This window comes from Globicephala melas, chromosome 8 (assembly GCF_963455315.2).
Source record: "Globicephala melas chromosome 8, mGloMel1.2, whole genome shotgun sequence".
Classification (NCBI taxonomy): domain Eukaryota; kingdom Metazoa; phylum Chordata; class Mammalia; order Artiodactyla; family Delphinidae; genus Globicephala; species Globicephala melas.
In genome coordinates, this window is record NC_083321.1 from 6,372,637 (window position 1) to 6,395,731 (window position 23,095).

The following is a 23,095-nucleotide window of genomic DNA, read 5'->3' on the forward strand; positions in this document are numbered from 1 at the left end:
AGAACGAAAGCCAGAGACCTTGCCATAACTGCGCACACCCTTCCCCCTACCTCTCTGACCTCATCTCCTCCTCTCACTCCCCTCCAGCCTCACTGCCGCCCCACCCCGTCTCCGCCCTGCCAGATGTAAGCCTGCCAGCACGTTCCTGCCTCAGGGCCTTGCCTTGGCTTCTCCCTCAGCCTGCAGAGTTCTTCCTCCCGATATTTGCACAGCTTCCTCCCTCACCTCCTTCAAAGTCTTTGCATGAAAGTCATCTTCTCAGTGAAGCCACCCCTGACCACCACATACGATTTGTAACTTCCTCCACCCCAGGGCATGGCATGCTCCATCCTCTTCACCGTATTTTATTTATTTGACATCCCCCGCCCCCCCCCACCACCTCCCCCCCCACCCCGGGACATATCACCTTCCAACAGCAGCGGCCCTCACTATTTGAACTCTCACTATCCAAATATATGCTATAAATACCTGTAAACATTTCTATCCCAAACGCATTATCTGAATTGCAAACTTGTGAACATGAACTTGTGCATGCGGGGAACAGGATGTAGCTGCGGTGCAGCCACAGGACCATGGCCAGCTCACGCGCTTCCGAAGCATGGCACAGTACTGTTCTCATCTTTGCCAACCTTCTCCAAAGATTTAGCCCTTCACGGGTCCCAGTATTTGCTTCTTCCAGGTGCCAGGCACTACCAACTTGAGTCCAATTTCAAAACTGTTTTTAAAATAATTAATTAATTAATGTTTATTGTCTCTTTCCTTCCACTACAATGATTAATCTTAAACTTTTCAGTCTCAGGATCTTTTTACACTCTTAAAAATTACTGAGGACCCCAAATAGCTTTTGTTTATGTACATGTATCTTTCAATGTTTACCACACTAGGAATTAAAACTGAGATATTGGGCTTCCCTGGTGGCGCAGTGGTTGAGAGTCTGCCTGCCGATGCAGGGGACACGGGTTCGTGCCCCGGTCCAGCAGGATACCACATGCTGCGGGGCGGCTGGGCCCGTGAGCCATGGCTGCTGAGCCTGCGCGTCCGGAGCCTGTGCTCCGCAACGGGGGGGGGCCACAACAGTGAGAGGCCCGCATAACGCAAAAAAACCAAAAAACTGAGATATTAAAAATATGTATTAATTCATTTAAAAATAACTGTAATGAACCTATTATGTGTTTACATAAAAATATTTTTATGAAAAATATCTTCTCTAAAGCAAAAACAATTTATTAAGAAGAGGGCATCATTTTTTTATGTATATAACAGCTTTATTAGAATATAATTCAAATACTACACAATCTGCCCATTTAAAATGTGCAATTCAATGGCTTTTAGTATATTCAGAGTTGTGCAACCAGAAACACAATCAATTTTACAACATATTCACCACCCAAAAAAGGAACCCCAAACTCATTAGCTGTCTGTCACTCTGCCAACCTTCCCATCCCTCTACCCCTAGGCAGCCACTAATTTAACTTTCTGACTCTATGGATTTGTCTATACTGGACATTTCATAAAACGGAATCATATAACATGTGGTCTTTTGTGACTGGCTTCTTTCATTTAGTATGTTTTCAAGGTTCATCAATATTGTAGCATGAATGTACTTTATTCTTTCTTTAAAAAAAATTAATTAATTAGGTTGCATTGGGTCTTAGTTGCAGCATGTGAGCTCCTTAGTTGTGGCAGGCAGGCTTCTTAGTTGCGGCTCACGGCCTCCTTAGCTGTGGCATGAGAACTCTTAGTTGCTGCATGCATGTGGGACCTAGTTCCCGGACCAGGGATCGAACCCAGGCCCCCTGCACTGGGAGTGAGGAGTCTTAACCACTGTGCCCTCAGGGAAGTCCCTGTACTTTATTCTTTTTTATTGCCAAGTAATACTCCATTGTATGGATATATCACATTTTATTTATTCATTCATCAATTAATGGACTTGGGTTGCTTCCACTTTTCAGCCATTATGCTGCCATGAACATTTGTGTGCAAAGTTTTGTGTGGACATGTTTTCATCTCACTTGGGTAATATTTATAGGAGTGGAACTGCTAGGTCATACGGTAACTCTGTGTTTAACCTTTTGAGGAACTGCCAGACTGTTTTCCACAGTGTCTGCACCACTGTACACACCTAACAGCTGTGTATGAGGCAGATGGTATACTTTTACACTTCTGTGAATCTCTTTGACATGTGGCTTAATAAAAGACAACCAGGTTCTCATACCTGTTTCTGTAACCAATCTGTTACAAAATATTGTTTTGGTTGAGTATATTAAAAAAATCCAGACTCAGAGAGATACGAAGTTAGAAAAAGGAAGAACATTTTAACAGCCTTTTCAAATAATGGTGGACTATTTTTCTTTGATAGTATACCAAAACTCTACAAGTGGTAGTCTCTTAAAGGTCAGTCGCAAAGTAGAGCCTGAAACCGTATCAATAAGGTTTTATAGTCTGTTATATATTAACATCCAGTCGATTAACAGAAAAAGGATATCACTGGAAAAACTGGGAAATTTGAATAAAGTCTGTAATTTAGTTAATAGTGTTGTACCAATGATAATTTCTTAGTTTTGATAAATACCATGGTTAAGAAAGATGTTAACACTGGGAGAAGCTGCGTGAGGGGTATATGGGAACTCTATGTACTACTCCTGCACCTCTTCTGTAAATTTAAAATTATTTTTAAACAAAAAGTAAAAAATAAAATCCAATCCATTGACCTGTTTTGTTCTTTGAATGGATCTTTACGCAGCACAATTTTGTGACCTCATGCATTGGTCATTTGGAAAATACTGGTTCACTGAGTTACGCGAATCTTTCAAATGTTACTCATTACACAATATAAAAAAATCATGACAGTTACTATCACTACAGACCTTTTTAGGAAAGTCTTCAAGAACTGGGAAGCTGGGACTTCCTGCTGGCGCAGTGGTTAAGAATCCGCCTGCCAGTGCAGGGGACACGGGTTCGAGCCCTGGTCCGGGGAGATCCCACATGCCTCCAAGTAACTAAGCCCGTGCGCCACAACTACTGAGCCTGTGCTCTAGAGCCCATGAGCCACAACTATTGAGCCTGCGCTCTAGAGCCCATGAGCCACAACTACTGAGCCTGCGCTCTAGAGCCCGTGAGCCACAGCTCCTGAGCCCACGTGCCACAACTACTGAAGCCCATGTGCCTAAAGCCTGTGCTCTGCAACAAGAGAAGCCACCGCAATGAGAAGCCTGTGCACCGTAACGAAGAGTAGCCCCTGCTCGCTGCAACTAGAGAAAGCCCGCACAGCCACGAAGACCCAATGCTGCCAAAAATAAATAAATAATTAAATAAATAAATAAATAAATAAATAAAAAGAACTGGGAAGCTGTTAAGCTTACAATGACAAAGACAAGTTTTCCAAAATTCTGGTTTTCACTTGAAAGCTCAAATGTCATTTATTATTGGCCCAAAATATTCTCAGTTGTTTCCCTCAAAGTGGGAAACTGTTCATTTTCTGAACGGGCTTACTCTGTTCATTTTCAAGAAAGTACCTTCCAAGTACCTGAGTCTGAATAACCAGTTTGTCTGTAAGCCCCTCTTTCAAGTACAAATGGTGTTCCATGAAAAAGCAGCTACTTCAACGCACAGCTCAGTTGTGTGAGGACTTGTCCTCGAGACAGCGGTAGCCTCCTCTGCGAAGCAGGAGCGCTGTATGCGCATTTCCGTTTCATCACACAGACTATTAAAAAGACGTGTATTCCAAGGTTGAGACAAAATAAATTAACAGTTTTTACTGCTTCTCCAAGGACATTCTTAAGCAAAACTGGCTCTTCCTCTCTTCCTTCTAGTTTGCGATGGTAGGCAATACAATGACTACTGACACCCTGATCTGCACTAAGGGCCAGCCAGCCATCTCACCAGTCATTGCTCTTGTAACTTCAATGCAAATGTCAACGTGGTGGAAAGGGCAAGTAAAGCCACAGTATTATCATGAAAACAGTTTGGATCTGACGTATCCCCTGAGACGGTCTTAGGGAGCCCAGGCTCTGCAGACCGCATTTTGAGAACTGCTGCTCTATCAGCACGTAAAGGGCCTTAAAGGCAGGGGTTGGGGTGTGTTTTGTTCACTGCTGAATCCCCTGTGCCTAGAACAATACTTGGCCTATAACAGGTGCTCAATAAATATTTATTAGATAAATGTGTAAATGAATAAATAAGTGACTGGATAAAGGAATGTGATAACATCTGTAATTACTTTCAGCTGCTTGGAAGTCAAGCAATAAAAAATTTAGGATATTTGTAGCTTTGGGGTATAATTTAAAATTTTACGGAATGCTAACTATTTAATCAGGAAATAAAAGGCATTATTTCTTTTGGCAAAGGCATTTAACTGCGGGGATGCAAAAGCAGCAAGGAACTTTCAAAACTGTACCAACAGTGTTTGCATTGGAAGGCAACTGCTTTTAGCTATGCAAATAACTCCTGAAAACTGGAACACTGCCCGTGACCTAGAAACAGGTGCGAAATCGGGAAAGGAGGAAAAGAACCGCAAGTTTCCACTCGCCCATCATGGTCCCACACTTGTTTTTTCGACCCACAGTGTCTGGAAACGTTTCACAGAATCGAGAGGAATTATGCACGAAGATGAACAGGGAGTCTGAATATAAGGGACACACAGGAAATCATAAGGAGTAATTAAAGTGTTTCAAGTTTTGAGGACTAAATTAACATAATGTATTTATCTCAGAAAGAGAACTGAGGACCTCGGTGTATGGTTCACATACTGCGAAAATGCTACAGACGTGGGTTTTAGTGAAGCCAAGAAACCGCTGCACAACAAACAGGTGAGCCAGTAATCAAACGTTCTGGTTACTAGTGAGTTTCCTTACAGCCCACTATTTTTCCATGAAATAGAACTCAGTAAATACACCATTCTTAAGCTGAAGGATTCCATCGTTTAGTGGTTCCAGAGGCACTTCAGACTCTCAGTAAGCTTTAGGGATCGTCATTAAAAGGGACTGATCGGTTAAGGAAGCCCTGGAGTCGGAGTTTAACGTCTACATACGTTACTGGCTCTCTGGTTTCTAGTCCCACTTCTGCCACCTGGTATCACCTGGCAACAGGTAAATTCCTTGACCTTTCTGGAGTTCAGTTTCTCCTGAAACTGAAATTCCAAATGCTTAGAATATGAATGTTTGTGAAATACTTTGGGTCCCCTGGAGTTACGGAGGTAATTTCAAGGAATTAAATGTGGGGATGACTCAGAAGACAAAACACCCCAGTAAATTTTAAACTGTCAAGTCTGAAATAATAACCTACAAGTTTCTTCCACCCTATAGAAAACTGCCAAAGCTGCTTCCCCAACCCATACATCTCCTTATACCCAGAAATCCCAGGAATAAGACCGAAACCTACACAAGCCACCCTAGTAACTTCTGAATTTCTAGCCACCCTAGTAACTTCTGAATTTCTAGATCCAGAAGCATGAACTTCTGGATCTTCATGCTAATCCTGTTAGACAGGCAGGGCAGGGAGAGCCACTTTTATCCTTCAGACAAAGAAACTAAGGTTTAAAGTGACTGAGTGCTTTAACTAAGATGCAGAACTGGGACCCAGTAGGTCGCAGGAGCTCAATCGTCTTCCCACTATTGCACCTGCTTTGCTGAGTGAAGGACGAGAGAGCTGGTCCCCTACCAGCATCTCTGAAGCCCCGACAGTGGGCACAAGGTTATCTAGCTTCCTTGGGTCCTGAACAAACAATCCTGTTCAACTCACCTGTAGCTTCACAGCGATGACCACTGAGTTAAGGTCTTTGTCCATTTCTTTTAGCATGACAAGTTTCTTCAGGGTCAAGCTGAACAGCCTAGAAAAATTTTGAGAAAGAAGATCGAGTCAAATGTAAGGAACTTATGAGAAAAGTGACAGACAGTCTGTTGAGGAAATGCTGCTCTACCTAAAGGAAGAATGTTAGAATGCTGTATACTGTGTCTCCCATCAGTAAAACAGCATCCCTCTTATTTAACCTTTGTATTTGGTAAGTGTCAAAAAGGTACATTATTCCATGAATGTCTGTGGATGCCCCTTTATCTCCAGCCAAAACCAAGATGTCTTTTCACTCCTAATATGTGGGAGCCGTTTCTGGGAGCGGGGAGTAGACCAGGGAGGGGCATCAGTGTTTATTTTGCTTGCCCAGTTCCAGTTCCACCTTATGTCTAAGCACACCTGAAACATTTACCGATGTAAATCTGTAGCAACAAAGAGAAAGTCCACGCAAACAAAACAGAAACCATTTGGCAGGAAATGCTTTAAATGACCACAAATTCGATTTCAGCCAAACTTTGCTTCAAACATGCAGAAAATCTTCAGTGCCACAATGAGGAAGTTCCCCTTAATTAAAAGCAATGGGACTGTCCCTCACTCTGGAGTCTTGGCATCTCTAATGTGACTCGACCTTGGCCTCCCAAGGCAGGGCTACCCTGGGCTTCTAGCAGGAGCTGGGAGGGAAACTGCAGATGCTGCCTTTCTGCTTCTGGTTTGAGTGGTTCAAGTCCTTAAAACATCCTTCTCCCTGGTGAGGTTCTGGAGGATGGTTATAGGTGGGACGCTGCCGACCCGAGTCAGGTCCTGAGACCCCGACTTGGCCTGGGGCTCATTTTCCCCGTTTCCCATCGGTCTCACCTCTGGGCCTCCTCCTTACTCTCTAAGCTCCAGTCGCCCCGAATTCATTTCTGCTCCTCGCGTGCCCACTCTCTCACCTCTGGGCCTCCTTCCAAAGGGCAGGGCCCAGTACAGCTGCTCGGCAAATATTTGTTAATGAAGTTTAACACTTTCTTAAAACGGCCTCTAGCTAAAACCAGGTGAACAAGAATACATGTTGAAGAAATTCATGTAATTCATGAAAAAAGGGGGACAAATCCAGATCCACAGAACTGAATTCTAATTTTGAATTCACCCTCACCCCAAACACTTGCTAAGATCTGCTGACACGAAGCAAATAAAACTTTCTTTCCTTTTGCTTTAAGTCACAATCAAAATCAACTAAAAGAGAGCCTATCAAGTCTTTTCATATACATTATTTCATCCAGACCTCAAAAACATGACTGTGTGTGTGTGTGTGTGTGTAGGGGGCGGGGTGGGGTGGGGCAGGGGTCACTGCTCTACCCGTATAACAGAAGAGGAAATAGATTCTTTTTTTTTTAATTTTATTTATTTTTGCCTGCGTTGGGTTTTCGTTGCTGCACGTGGACTTTTCTCTAGTTGTGGTGAGCGGGGGGCTACTCTTCGTTGTGGTGTGTGGGCTTCTCATTGCGGTGGCTTCTCTAGTTGCGGAGCATGGGCTCTAGGCGCACGGGCTTCAGTAGTTGCCGCACACGGGCTCAGTAGTTGTGGCACATGGGCTTAGTTGCTCCACAGCATGTAGGAGCTTCCCAGACCAGGGATCGAACCCGTGTCCCCTGCACTGGCAGGCGGACTCTTAACCACTGCGCCACCAGGTTAGTCCTGGGAAACAGATTCTAAACAGAGTAGTGACTCAGCTAAATTCCCACAGCTAGTAAGTGACAGAGCTAGATTCTAACTCCAATCTCCCTGTGGTAGGCAAATAATATCTCCTAATCCTCAGAACCTGTAAACTTTTTACAGGGCCAAAGGGACTCCGCAGATGTGATTAAATTAAGGTGGAGAGATGATCCTGGATTATCTGGATGGGTCCACTAAAATCACAAGTCTTTATAAGAGGGAGGCAGGAGGGCCCAAGTCAGAGAGTGAGATGTGACCACGGAAGCAGAAGTCGGAGTGATGTGTGGCTGGCTCTGAAGATGGAAGAACCCCAGGGTCAGGGGCCAAGGAATACAAGCAGCCTCTAGAAGCTGGAAAAGGCAAGAAAACCGACGCTCCCTGGAGCCTCCAGAAGAAATGCAGCCTTGCCACCGCCTTGATTTTGGCCCAGTGAAACCCATTTTGGACTTCTGATCTCCAGAATTGTGAAAATAAACGTGTGTTTTGTTTTAAGCCACTAAGTCCATGGTCATTTGTTACAGCAGCTGTAGGAGCTAATACGCTTCTCCTCTTAAGACCTGAGGCCTCCACTACACAGCTGCCTCCTCAGCCAATGACTGGAGCTCCCACACCTGTGCTCCTAAAACACGCTCAGGTCTGTTAAACTGGAGTCACCACGGTTCATGCTCGCCGCCCCCTCTCCCCCGCCCATCAACAGCTACCCACAGCATCACTTGTTTCTCCTTTCCCTTCAGAGTAGAAACGTGCTGGCCCAAAAGGAACTCTGGTTCTGCCAACACCCAAGGGATTATTACATTTCACATAGTTGACTACTAAGAAATGTTACTAACTACACTGTTCAGCTGATTTTCAAGCCTTGTTGGAGAGGAAAGGGAAGGAACACAACTGGGATGAGCAAATGGAAAAGAATGGATATGCCCAATTTTGTTCCTCATCTAAGGCTGCCGATTACAAATGCTTCTGATAAGTTGGGTTTTCGTTTGTTTCCAAAGCACCTACAGACGGATGCGCTGGTGCTGAATAAACTCACTGCAAGAAAAAAAGAGTCACAGGAATAAGCTGGGAACACGCGTGTTTCTTCCCCTCTGCTTGTGATCCTTCACCCTCTCACACATTCCACATGTTGAGAGAGCATCTCCTGTACGCCAGGCACTGGGTTAGCGGGAGTTTAGAGGACATGGTCCACAGCCTCATGGAGATTACACAGTCTGGTGGGGAAGACAAGCAACGACTTACACGACACTTCTTGTCCTCAGCTCTTCTATGCCCCATGAGGCTCTGGACCATCTTTCCTCTTACATAACATATAAAATATTGTAATAGGTAATATGGTGGAATTTTGTTAGGAGGGAAAAACACATCATATACCAATAAATATTTGGTGAATAAATAAACAAACCTTTAGGCCACAGCACCTTATGTCAAGAAGAAAGCCAACAATGATCTAGTACCTTAGGTAACAAAATAATAACAAGACTGGATGTGTTTAGTGTTTGCTCAGAAACTAGACATGCCACATTGATTTCCATACTATTGGCAATCAGTTCAACAGGTCTTTTTGTTTGTTTTTAATGGTATCACTCAAGGGGATGTGGGGACTTAAATGTATTCTGGTTCTTCAAAGCATAAGAAAATGTGACTCATTAAGCATCTACCATGTACCAGTTGCTTGAGATACATTTCACTATTTCATGTAAGTCTTACAATAATTCTAAGAAGTGGGGTACTCTACCTAGCTTACAGATAAGGATGTTGAGAAGGATTAAGAAACTTGCCCAAGGTCACACAAGAAAGTGGTTGAGCCAAGATGCAAACTTAGGTTTATCTTAGGTCAGAACCCAATTAAAATTAGTACAGGGGCACTTATTTGAAGGTAAGAAGAAATTACTTTAATTACAAGTAAATATTTCCAACAGATATCTTAATACAACAGAAAAACTCTGAGTAAATAAGACACATTTCTCCTTAAACCCACACTCACACAATACTGATTGAAACAGTCCCAGATATAGTTCTGAGGATGACTGAGTCTGGCAAGATGTTCCGACGGAGGTGTCTCAACAAGTAAGAGGCTGATTAGATGCTGATCCTAGGGTTTTTTGTTACTATATGTTTTATCGGTTGGGCACTTCATATGCAGTAAAAATACAGTACCCAAGGCCTGAAAGAAGAGTCCTTCCCTGACCATACTCCAGCTTTAATCAGTTTTTCTACAGCAGAAAATAACTTTACACTAAAATCATAAAGACTGGTAATTCCAAGTGCTAGTGAAGATGTGGACTAACCAGAAGCCCCATACGTGGCTGGTAAGAGTGCAACGTCAGACAGGTATCTGAGAAACAACCCGGTAGCTTATTAGTAGATATTAAATACATGCCTATTCCTCTGCCCAGGTCCCAAGAGAAGCCGAGAAAAATGAGGGCACAGGCCACACAAAGACAGAATGTTCAGAGCAGCCCTAAACTGGAAACAGCCTAAGTGTCCACTAACAGGATGGACCAACGAATTGTGGCATACAAAGACGACAAGCTACTGATGCATGGGACAACATGGACAAACTTCAGAAACACTGTGCTAAGCTAAAAAAGGCAGACACAAAAGACTATATGATTCCACTCATACGAAGTTCAAGGATAGGTAAGACCAATGCATGGCGATAGGAGCCAGTTCAGTAACTGAGGCAGGTGGAGACATTGACTGGAAAGGGTCATAAGGGAACCCTTTGGGGGTGACTGAGACACCCACGACGGTGGCCACGTGGATATTCACACCTGCAAAAATCCACAGAGCTGCTTTATGTTCAAGGCCCAGGCACCCCACTGTACACAAACTACACATCAAAAAAAAAGACTTTTAAGACCAGAATGAAGGCTTTAGAGTCAGACATAACCTGGTCTGAATTACAGTTCTGTCATATTACTCTGTCAGTCATCCATCAGCCTATGCTGAGCTAGTCACTGTTCCAGTCACTTGTGATGCATCAGTAAACAAAACAGACAAAATTCTTGTCATGGAATTTATATTCTAGAGGAAAAAACTGTCAATAACAATAAACATAATTATTAAATAAATTACATAGTATGTTAGATTGTGTTAAAATAGAGCTAGGTGAGGGGGATTGTGAGTGTGAGGCAGAGGAGGGCAGGGAGCGTTGTAATTCTAAGTAAGGTGGTCAGGGTAGGCCTCACTGAGAAGTTCTAGATTAAGGGAAAGAAGTGCAAAGGAGCACACCTGGTCTGTTTGAGAAATATTAAGGCCAGTGGAGCTGAAGCAGAGGGAACAAGGGTGACAGTGGTATGGGACAAGGTCAAACACATGCATTGTGGGTAGTGGAGCCATACCAGCTATGCAAAGCTTTGTAAACCACAGTAAGGATCTGGTTCTTACTCTGCAAGACATGGGGAGCCACTGGCTTCAAGTGAGAGAGACATGACCTGTTTTACATTTTAATAGGATTCTTTTAGCTGTTCTATTAGGACAGAATGGAGGGAAGCCAAGGGAAAAGGGGAAAAGGTTGAGTTTAAAAGCCACTGCAGTAGTGCAAGCAACAGACGGCAGAGGTTTGGAGGGTGGGGGCAGTGGGGGCGGTGAAAAGTGGTTTGAATTCTGGATATATTGTTGAAAATACAGGCTTTGGGGCCTGAACATCTGGAAAGATGGGGTTATCATTAACTGAGATGGGGAAAGCTCTGGGCAAGGCTGGTTTTGGGAGTTTAAGATTGAGAGTTCAATTTTGGACGTTTTAAATTTGAGATGTCTAGTAGAGATGTTGAGCAGAGAGTTAAGGTACACAAGTCTGCCTGTGGGCTGGGAACATCAAGACGGAAGTGCGGCATCAAGATGGAATTTAAAATCATGAGGATGAGTGAGTATACAGAGAAGAGGACCAGGACTGAGCCCAAGAATATTTCAACATTAAGACAGAGAGATGAAGAGGATGAACTAGCAAAGGATATGAAGAAGAATTAACCAGTGAAGCAGGGGGAATATCAAATGAACACGATATTCTAGAAGCCAAGAGGGAATGGTCAGCTGTATCACTTGCTGCTGATGGGTCAAGAGGGGCACTGAAAACTGATCACTGAATTTAGCGATATGGAAGCCACTGAGGACCTCAACAAGGGCGGTTTCACTGGAAGAGTGAAAACGAAAGCCAAACTGGAATAAATTTAAGAGAGAATGGGAGGAAAGGAACTGGGAGATAGCAAATCTGTTTCAATCTTAGCTCTATCCCCGTATCCTGACTGTAAACTTCCTGTCCAACAGAAATATAGTGCAAGCCACATTTGTAATTTAAACTTCTCCTGATAGCTATATTTTTTAAAAAGTAAAAACAAAGGTGAAATTAACTTTAGTAATATATTTTATTTAACTCAATATATCCAAAATATTGTAAACAATATATTAAAATATCAATATATGTAAAAAGAATAATATACCTCGACCAAGTAGGTTTTATCTCAGGAATGCAGGACTTCCCTGGTGGCACAGTGGTTAAGACTCCATGCTCCCAATGCAGGGGGCCTGGGTTTGATCCCTGGTCAGGGAACTAGATCCCACGTGCATGCCGCAACTAAGAGTTTGCATGCCGTAATTAAGGAGCCCACCTGCTGCAACTAAGACTCAGTGCAACCAAATAAATTAAGAAAAAAAAAGGTATCTAAGATTGGAATTTATTTTCAGATGATGTGATTATCTATATAGAAAATTTGATGTAATCTTCAAAAAATATTAGAATAATAAGTGAGTTTAGAAAAGTTGCAGGAAACAAGACCAATATAATCAATATACAAAAATCAATGGTATTTCTATATACTGGCAACAAATAATTAGAAATTGAAACTTGAAAAAATACAATTTACAACTGCATCCAAAAAAATGACATATACAGGGATAAATCTGACAAATAACATACAAGACCTACACACACTGAAAATTATAGAACATTGCTGAGAGAAATTAAAGAAGACCTAAATAGAGAGACACACATTGTTTGAGTTGGATACCCAATTAAAAAAATGGAATTTCAATTCATACCTTAAGTTGTCTACAGAAATTAATTCAAAATGGACTACAAATCTAAATGTAAACATAAAATTATAAAACTTCTAAGGAAAAAAACACAGGAGAAAATATTTGGAACCTTGGGTTAGGCAAAGATTCCTTAGACATGACACCAAAGAACAATCCCTAAAAGAAAAAAATGAGAAAACTGGACTTTGTCTAAATGAATTTGAAAGATGCTATTAAGAGAATGAAAAGACAAGCCATAGAGTGGGATAAAATACTTGCAAATCACCTATTTGATAACAGATTGGTCCAGAATATATAGAGAATTCTCAAATTTTGATGTTAGGAAAACGAACATCCCAGTGAAAAAAATGGGCAAATGTATTGATCAAACACTTCACCAAAGAAGGTATACAGAAGGCAAGACATATGAAGAGATGCTCAACCTTACCAGTCAGTAGGAAAATGCAAATTACAATCACAATGAGAGACCACTACCTTCCTGCTTGAAAATCGAAATTTAAAAGACTGGGCATTACTCACTGTTGGTGAGGACGTGGAGCAACTGAAACTCACACTGTGGACGGGAATGTAAAATGTACAGTCAGTCTGGAAAACAGTTCAGCAGTTTCTTTCTTTTTTTTTTTTTTTTGCAGTACGCGGACCTCGGCAGGCGGACTCTCAACCACTGCGCCACCAGGGAAGCCCTAGCAGTTTCTTAAAAAGTTCTACTGACACCTACCATATGATCCAGTCATTCCACTCCTGTGTATTTACCCAAGGGAAAAGGAAATATATATTCCCATACAAAGAACTGTACCTGAATGTTCACAGCAGCTTTATTTGAAATAGCCCCAAACTAGAAACCACCTAAATGTCCATCAACAGACGAATGGATAAACAAACTGGTATATCCACACAATGGAATATTACTTAACAATAAAAATGGATGAACTCCTGATGCACATGACATGAATGAACTCAGAATAATTCTGAGTGAAAGAAGCCAAAAAAGAGGTACAAAGTGTTCTAGAAAATGCAAACCTTTAGTGACAGAAGGCAGACCTGTGGTTACCTTAGGATGGGGACGGGGTGGCGGTGTACAGAAAAGCATTAACTAGCAGGCCCGAGAAAAGGCCTGCTTACAGGATGGGCCCTTGCCTGACGCCTTGGATCTTGGGAGGGCTTCCAGAACTGGTCAGAGTGGCTCTCTGTGCCTGAACTGTTTTTTACAAATGATGTGGTTTATGCTGAATACATGTTGCCCTCCGTGCTAGGAAGAGGGTACCCAACTGGCCAGCCCCCAGCAAGAATCTGGGCAGTACGTCTCTAAAGAGCTTCCCTGGTAAGAACATTTCATATGCGTTGTCACAATCCAGTGCTGGAGGAATTAGGTCCTGTGTGGCTCCAATGGGGAAGGACTCTTGGAATCTTGCATCTGGTTTCCTCTAGACTTTATCCATGCACTTTCCCCCCTGACTTGGCTTTTGTATCCTGTAACTGAAATAAATCATAGCTGTGACTACAACTATATACTGAGCCCTGTGAGTTCTCCTAAGAATCATCAAACCTGGACTTCCCTGGTGGCGCAGTGGTTAAGAATCCACCTGCCAATGCAGGGGATACAGGTTCAAGCCCTGGGCCGGGAAGATCTCACATGCCACGGAGCAACTAAGCTCGTGTGCCACAACTACTGAGCCTGCACCCTAGAGTCCGTGAGCCACACTACTGAAGCCCCTGTGCCTAGAGCCTATGCTCCGCAACAGCAGGAGCCACCACAATGAGAAGCCCGTGCACCGCAACGAAGAGTAGCCCCCACTTGCCGCAACTAGAGAAAGCCTGTACACAGCAACAAAGACCCAATGCAGCCAAAAAAATTAATTGATTTAAAAAAAAAGAAAAGAATCAGTGGTCTTGGGGACCCCCGACATAGAGGGGGCGGGAAGGAGCAATTACAAAGGGTACATTGGAGTGATGGATATGTTCATGATCTTCATTGTGGTGGTTTCACTGTATTTGTGTCAAAAGTTGTCAAATTATACACTTTAAATATGTGCAGTTTACTGTATATCAATTATACTTCATAAAGCTGTTTTTAAATTTTATTTATTTATTTTTGCCTGCATTGGGCCTTCGTTGCTGCGCACGGGCTTTCCCTAGTTGCGGCGAGCGGGGGCTACTCTTCATTGTGGTGTGCGGGCTTCTCCTTGCAGTGGCTTCTCTTGTTGCAGAACACGGGCACTAGGTAGGCAGGCTCAGTAGTTGTGGCACACGGGCTTAGTTGCACCGCGGCATGTGGGATCTTCCCGGACCGGGGCACGAACCCGCGTCCCCTGCATCGGCAGGTGGACTCTCAACCACTGCGCCACCAGGGAAGCCCGGCAGGAGGATTCTTAACCGCTGCACCACCAGGGAAGTCCAAAGCTGTTTTGTTTTAAAAGGAAGGTTCTACCCAGTGTGCTAGAGTCTGCTAATTGCCTACCCAACATCTATCTTCCCCTTCCTACTTAATAAAAGAGCACCAGTTTTTAGCTGAGCATGTTTCTTCCTGAAATAAAAGACCACGCTTTCCGGCTTCCTTTGCAGCTAGGTTGAGAACACGTGACTGAAATCTGGCCAATGTGTAAGTGGACGTATTAGGTAGGACATGTGGGAAGACTTTTTTTTAAGGGAGCTCACTCACGTGACAGGACCCTCTTTCGTCCTTTCTCCTTCTTCTGGTCTGTGATGCAGGCTGATGGCCTGAGCTCCGGCAGCTAACTTGGACCATGAGGAAACTGTGATAATTCAATCCATGTGTCAGGAACGTCAATTAGAAAGAGAGGAGCCAGGATCCCTGACGACACCATGGGAGCTACTCTATCAGCCCTGGACTGTTCACCTCTGGATTTTTTATTTTTTATGTGAGAAAGCAATAAGCCGCTATCTTATATAAATCTTTTCTTATTTTTTGTTATATGCAGGTAAAGCTATTCTTTTTTTTTTAATTAATTAATTTATTTTGGCTGCATTGGGTCTTTGCTGCTGCGCGCGGGCTTTCTCTAGTTGTGGCAAGTGGGCTTCTCTTGCTGCGGAGCGCAGGCTCTAGGCACACGGGCTTCAGTAGTTGTGGCACGCAGGCTCAGAAGTTGTGGCTCATAGGCTCTAGAGTGAAGGCTCAGTAGTTGTGGCACACGGGCTTAGCTGCTCCGTGGCATGTGGGATCTTCCCGGACCAGGGCTCGAACACGTGTCCCCTGCATTGGCAGGCAGATTCTTAACCACTGCGCCACCAGGGAAGTCCCGGTAAACCTATTATTAATATACGGGAATAGATTCCCAAGATGTTAGGACTTTAGTCACCAGCTCCCAGATACTTTTAAGAAAACCAGCTGAATTATTCCTAGAGTCCATTTGAATGGGTGATGCCCTATGAGGAAATCCCAACTCCCATCCTTATAGAAGGAGAGGGAGTTTTCTCAAAAGTTGAAGGAAAAAAGATTCTTTCCATGATCCCTAAAAGAACCAAATCCCTAGTCTTCTGCACTTCAGAGAGCTAACTAGGAATCTCCACGGTACAGAGGGTTGGAAGCAGGTCCCACAGCACCACTTAGAAATATGGGAGCTGAATGAAGACCCCTCTGTACCCCACCCTCCTACCCACCTCCTCATCTGGGGATGAGGTGGGACGGCAGTTCTAGTTAAAAGTCCTTAATCAAAGGGGGTTTCAAATGGAAGGTATGGCTGGGGTTCCCCAGCTAGTCCACCTCCGGAACGTCAGTGAAAAGCCAGACAGAGAAAGGCCTGCCTCTAGGTAATAGAACTCAAAGAAATCAATGGTTTAAAGTAAAACAATGTCACAAAGATGGCTGGAATCCAAAGGACTTATAAAGGAGGATCCCAGGTTATTCAGCTCAAAGATAATCTTGCTCTCTGCAAAGGAATTTTGAAAATATATTGATAACAGGACTTGTTTACTGTCATTTTTAAAGACTCCACTTGGAAATCTTAGTTAAGTCCCTTATTAACAAACCAATAAAACAACAAATAATGGTCCCCTGATTACTCAAAGTCCTTCCTTCTGCATCTTGATCTTTTCCTGATCCCACCCCTTATTTCCTTGTTAGGTAACCCTGGTGACCCCTTTGCCTCAGTTTTCTCACATAAAATGAAGATAACTCTTTCTACTTAATAACACTGTGATCCGGATTAATTGAGAGACTGAAAGGCAGCACAGGGCCTGGCATATGGTGAGATGCAGTAAACGCTACACTTGGACCCATCAGCATTACCATCGTCATCATCATCATCACTCTTACTTGTTTACTGTTTAAGCCTGTGTTTGGTTAGCTCTTCTGTGGGATCAACTTCTATGGGATCAACTTCCTTCCAATAAGAGCAGTGAGGCAACTGCCCTTGTAAAGAGGAGGGAGCTCCTGGTCTCTCCCCGCATTCCCTGCACTGAGCCATTTCTCTCCCACTTCACGGGCACTCGAGCCCTTGCGGAGAACATCCTCACTGCGATCATCCACAGGAAGGGTGAAGTCAGAGGAACACTGATGGCATCTAGAATTGGGTTAAAGACCTTCTCTTTGCCCAGCAAGATCTCCATCAACCATTTACTGTACATCTTCTCTGAACTTCAGCTCTATGCTAGAAGATGTGAGGTACATAGAAACAGGAGGCATAATCTCTGCTTCTGAGCAGTTTTTGAGAGACGGGAATTAAGTATATTGAACAGTTTGTCAACAAATGTAACACTGCATACATAATACAAGTACTAAATTACATAAAAGAAGATCACAAGTAATTGAGCTGCGGCTTCAATGAGGACATATTATTCGAGCCCAGGTAAATTCTCTCAAGAAATTGTTTTCTTTAGATCTTATTAGACTAAATCTGAAAGAATAAAAATAAAGCTTGATAACTAGGTATACAATGGAACAAAAATATAATAAGAATCTTTTGAAACCTTCTAAATTATTCTAGTTTGTGCTTTGCTGTAAGATAAAAGAGAAACAGCCTTAAGTGCTATCTACAAATGATCTCCAATCTGCATTTAACAACTGTTTCAAACTTCTCCCCAAGCAAACCAGAACTAGAGGGGCTCACCAGGAGAGAAACAGTCTCATATTCCATCCCCAGCCCCCAGCCCCATTCTGATAGGGTATCAGTGAACAATGAAGTGGCCATATTTTAGACAGAAAAGGGGGAAGAAAGGAGAAACAAAGATCTGGATGAAATAAAAAACTGAAGAGCTAGTCTCTGAACCAAACCGACAGTCCTCTTGGGACCAGAGCAGATAAATGCTGGACCAGAAGCCAAGTGACCTGGATCATTCTTTTGTCCCAACAAGAAATGGCTGTGTCACGTGAGCAAGTCTCGCTTTTCTCCCCTGCAGTTCTTTAATCCTAAAATGGGAAGAGTGAGCTCTGCCTTCCCTCTACAACAGCATTTATCAGGATAAAGTGCAAATCAATAGAAAAAAATTATGGGAAAGGTTTTTCTTTGTGAGAGTAACTCCATTTCTAAAACGGTCTCCATTTTAACAGGGCGCCTGTAGAGGTCTGCATGAGCTTCAGTAACAATAACGTGAAAGGTAAATTTCTGAGCAGTGTATTTTATTGCTTACGAAGTTACTTGACTACGTAGATATTGAAATTATTACTTCACGTGAAATAGCGTAATTTTCACTGTGAAACAATTAACTAAGGCATTATTATTATTATTATTATTTTTAGGCATTATTATTTTAAAATGAGTAGCCCTAAAGCAGATTTTTAAAAAGTAAAGTGACTAAATTATCATCCGGAAAGGCACAACTTGGAAGAGATGGGCTGAATGAGATGCAGAGGAGAGTGGATTTTCCAGTGAATGGATAAGAGGAGAAAAGATTTCCTGTCTCTAACTGTCTCGCAAGAAATCAGATGGCACTAGGCATTGTTCAAATGGAGAAACACCAGAGAATGAGAAAAATTTAGACCCAAACAAGAAACAGAACCCAGGAAGATGCTTAGACACGTTTTATTCCCCAGCCATCTGATATGACTCTACGAAGCACAGGAATGTAAGGTTATGAATAAATCCCTAATTTTCAGCTACTGAGCATATGTTTATCTTTGGAGTATAAATGCCAATCACTTGCACATACCAACACGATTTGTAACATTTTCCCCTCTTTCACAAAGTTCTTGATGATAGTCTTCTGGATAGGAAAACAGGCCTCGAATGTGTGGGGAGGTGTGGAGGGGGCTTGCCTATTAAAATCAGACAGGACAATTTTCAGGTCTGCAGCCCCTTAGTAAGATAGAAGAGATTGAAGTGTACGTTCTCTCATCTATAAAATAGAACTGCCGTGTGAACTAGCAAATGGGAAAGCACCTAGCACAGAGCCTGGCACATCAGAAGTGCTCAAAAAGGGTACATGCCGTCAGCATCGGACAAGTCCCAGTCACTTAAATTACTGTCCCTCATTGTGACAACCCCTTAATCCATGTGTTTCAGTGATAGAGGTAAAGGGCATGTGTGGGAAGGACAAAAACAAACAAATAAAAACCCTCTAGGGTGCAGCCAGAAATAACAGGGGCAAGAACCAATAAAATATATGAAAACAAAAATATATCATATCCAAGGAGACTCCCAAGGCACGCATGGTTGAATATTAGGAACTTAGTAATACATGTTATCACATTAATAAGCTCAAAAAATACAATTATTTTATTAGATGCTGAAAAGGGATTTGATCAAATTCAACATGCATTCCTAATTTAAAAAGACCCTTGGGAAAAGAACAACAGAAAAATACCTCCTTAACATAAACTTTAAACATATATATTTTCCATATAGTCAGCATCAGGATTGAAGGTGAGAGACCAGAGCATTCCTTCTGAAGACAATAACAATATATAGGCCTATCTCTGCTACTTATATAAAACTGGCCTTAAGAGCTGGCTGAAGTAATTAGAAATAAATGATATAGAAGCAAGGAGGAGACAAAACTAGCCCATCTACAGGTGTGTGACTGAGCACTAGAACTCAAGAGAATCAACCAAAAAGCTAGTGGAGTCATTAAGAAAATATCAAAATAAATATATAAAAATCAAAAGTCTGCTTAATGCGGATGCTAACCAATAATTAAATATAATTGGAGGGACTTCCCTGGTGGCATAGTAGTTAAGAACCCGCCTGCCAATGCAGGGGACACGGGTTCCATCCCTGATCCGGGAAGATCCCACATGCCATGGAGCAACTGGGCCCGTGTGCCACAACTACGGAGCCCATGTGCCTAGACCCCGTGCTCCGCAACGAGAAGCCACCGCAATGAGAAGTCGCGCACTGCAACAAAGAGTAGCCCCCGCTAGCTGCAACTAGAGAAAGCCTGGGGCAGCAAGAAAGACCCAATGCAGCCAAAAATAAGTTAATTAATCAAAAATAATAATAAATATAATTGGAAAGTAGGTAGAGATGCTTGCTGCAGTATTCAAGGAGGAAATGATTTCCTAATTAACTTCAAAATGCTTCAGAAAAAAATAAATAGGACAAAATTTTAAAAATTGCTCAAGGTAGGAGATTAATATATATGGGGCTGCACTAAATGCCTCTCTCTTCTTTTCTGTAGGTTTTAAAAATTTCATAGTAACAAAAAAGAAAAAAAAAGAAAGAAAGGAAAGAAAAATGCCAAGAAACTTCTAGGGACAAAGAATAACGAAGAGAGCTTGACCCAATAGGACATTAATATGTATTCTAAAGCCAAAGTAATTAAAATACCTTGGTATTGAGAAAAGAATAAACAAAGAGATAAATGTAAGAGAACAGAGTCCAAAATTAGACCCAAGTATAAATAGGAATTTACTGTATGTAAGAAATAGATGAATTACTCAATTAATAAATAGCACTGGAAAACTGGCTAGCTATTTGAACAAAAACAATGATGGATCCCTATCTTATTCCTTACACCAAAGTAAATTTCAGCTGGATTAAAGATTTAAATAGAAAAAAGAAAGAAAGCCATAAAAGTAGCAGAAGAAAATATGGACAATTAAAAAACTAATCTTCTGTTGGGGAAAGGCTTTCTAAGCATCACACCGAATCAGAACCCATAAAGGAACTGACTGATACACATAAAAATAAAAAACTTCTATACAGCAAAATCAATAATAAAAAAAGAAATCTGAACATACTCAAAAAGATTTAAAGATTTTAATAACTACAATGAAAAATATTTGTGATATGATAAAATGTCAAATCCTTAATATGCAAAGAGTTATTACAAATCAACAGAAAAAACAAATACCTCAAAATAAAAATTGGCAAAGAATATTAACAGGCAATTCACAAAGGAAGAAAAAGGAGTGGTGAAAAACACATAAATAGATATTTAATTTTACTACTAATCAGATAAACACAAATATCAACCATACTGAAACAATGAGAAAGAGTGACAAGACCCAGAGTTGTGAGAATATGGGAAAAAGGCACTCTAATGTACCGCTGGCAGGAATGAAACCTACTAGCAATTTTCAGTTTTTAGAGAGCAGTTTCATAATAAGTATTAAAATTTTAATAGGCATACCTTTTGAAAGTATAATCCCATTTTTAGAAATTTATATAAGAAGATAAATAGAGCAGTACACACAGGGAACTGATTAATAAATATTATATTTATATAAAAAGCAATGTATAGTTACTATAAGGGACGATGTAGATCTAAATATATTAAATTGAGAAAACATAATAATTATGGTATAATTCCATTTTTGTTAAATCACATTTAGTTTTCATACAAATGGAAGATCGTTCAAACAAATTCTGACAGTGGTCATTGCTGGGCAGTGGGATTCTACCTTATTCTTATTTTCTTCTTTAAGTTTTTTGGTATTGTTTACATTTTAAAAATATCTATTTTTCTTACCAAAAAATATATTTACAGTTTAGGAGAAAGATTTTTTAATAGTGATAATTATTAAAACTAGGTGACAGGTACATGGGGGATCACCATACTATTTTTCCTAGTTTTGAAAATCCATAAATTAAAAAATAAACAATTTGAGTAAAAGAAACAGGCTGAACAGAAATCAGAGGGCCATACAACAGGCACATGAAAAGATGCTCAACATCGCTAATCATCAGGGAAATGCAAATCAAAACCACCATGAGATATCACCTCACACCTGTCAGAATGACCATCATCAAAAAGAACACAAATAAAAATGGTGAGGATGTGGAGGGAAGTGAACCCTCGTGCACTGCTGGTGGGGATGTAAATTGGTGCAGCCACTGTGGAAAACAGAACGGAAGTTTCTCAAAAAACTAAAAATAGAACTACCATATGACCCAGCAATTCCACTCCTGGGTATATATCCAAAAAACCCCCAAAATACTATTTTGAAAAGATACATGCACCACAATGTTCATAGCAGCATTATTTACAATTGCCAAGATATGGAAGCAACCTAAGTGTCCATCAACAGATGAATGGATAAAGATATGGTATACATACACACACACACACACACACACACACACACACACAATGGAATACTACTCAGCCATAAAAAAGAGTGAAACTTTTGCCATCTGCAGCAACATGGATGGACTTGGAGTGTACTATGCTAAGTGAAATAAGCCAGACAGAGAAAGACAAATACTATATGATATCACTTATATGTGGCATCTAAAATATACGACAAACTAGTGAATATAACAAAAAAGAAGCAGACTCACAGATACAGAGAACAAACTAGTGGTTACCAGTGGGGAGAGGAGAGGGGTGGGGCCAATATAGGGGTAGGGGATTAAGAGGTACAAACAATTAGGTATGCCATGTTTTAAATCTCAAATATTTCCCTCACATGTTAAAATTATTGCTCAAATAAAAATATGTAACGAGAATGGTCAATTTGACTCTGTAATGAGTATTTTAACAAAAAACATTTTATCTCACTTTACAAGGAAGAATGAAACTTGAATTACAGCTGAAAAATACTAGATAGGCACTTAACAAGAAAGGAAAGCAGATAGCTAATAAACATAAAAAGATGCCCAAACCAATCAGTAATAAGGAAAATGCAGATCAAACCACAGGGAGATACTATTTCACTTCCACTGGAGGAGAAAAAATTATAAATCTGACAACATCAGGTGATGTGATTACGGTGATCAGACAATTAAACACTGCTGGTGGGAGGGCAACTTGGTCTATCTACTTTTGCAAAGAGTTTGGCTTTACAAAGCAAAGGCAGAGAACACACACACCCTGGGGCTTAGTCTGTGAACAGACCCTAGGGCGGTAGTTCTCTAAGTATGGTCTGGAACACTCTGGAATCCTGTCAGGAGGTATGCAAGGTCAAAACTATTTTCAAAATGATTCCAAGGTGTTATTTCCTCTTTCACTCTCATTCTCTCCCAAATATGCAGTGTTTTCCACTCATGTGTGACACTGTAACAAATCGAATGCAGAAGCAGACAGGAGAAATCAGTGGTTTTCTATTAAGACAGTAAAGAGGTTTGAAAAACATGTAAAACCATATGCCATATTTCTCATTAGTTTGTTTTGGAAACCACAGTTTTTCTTTCAGAAAAATGTTAATTTTTATTTTATTATCTTAATTTTAAAATCATTGTTT

At 41.4% G+C, this 23,095-nt stretch overlaps 1 protein-coding gene across 1 annotated transcript in view; it reads right to left on the reverse strand.

The window, feature by feature from the left end:
• PACS1 (phosphofurin acidic cluster sorting protein 1) overlaps positions 1–23,095 on the reverse strand; it is a 142,070-nt gene that overhangs the window by 34,771 nt on the left and 84,204 nt on the right. The window contains exon 2 of the mRNA XM_030833538.3: positions 5,740–5,827. Coding sequence (XP_030689398.1) covers positions 5,740–5,827 — 88 coding nt within the window. The remainder of the gene's footprint in view (positions 1–5,739; positions 5,828–23,095) is intronic.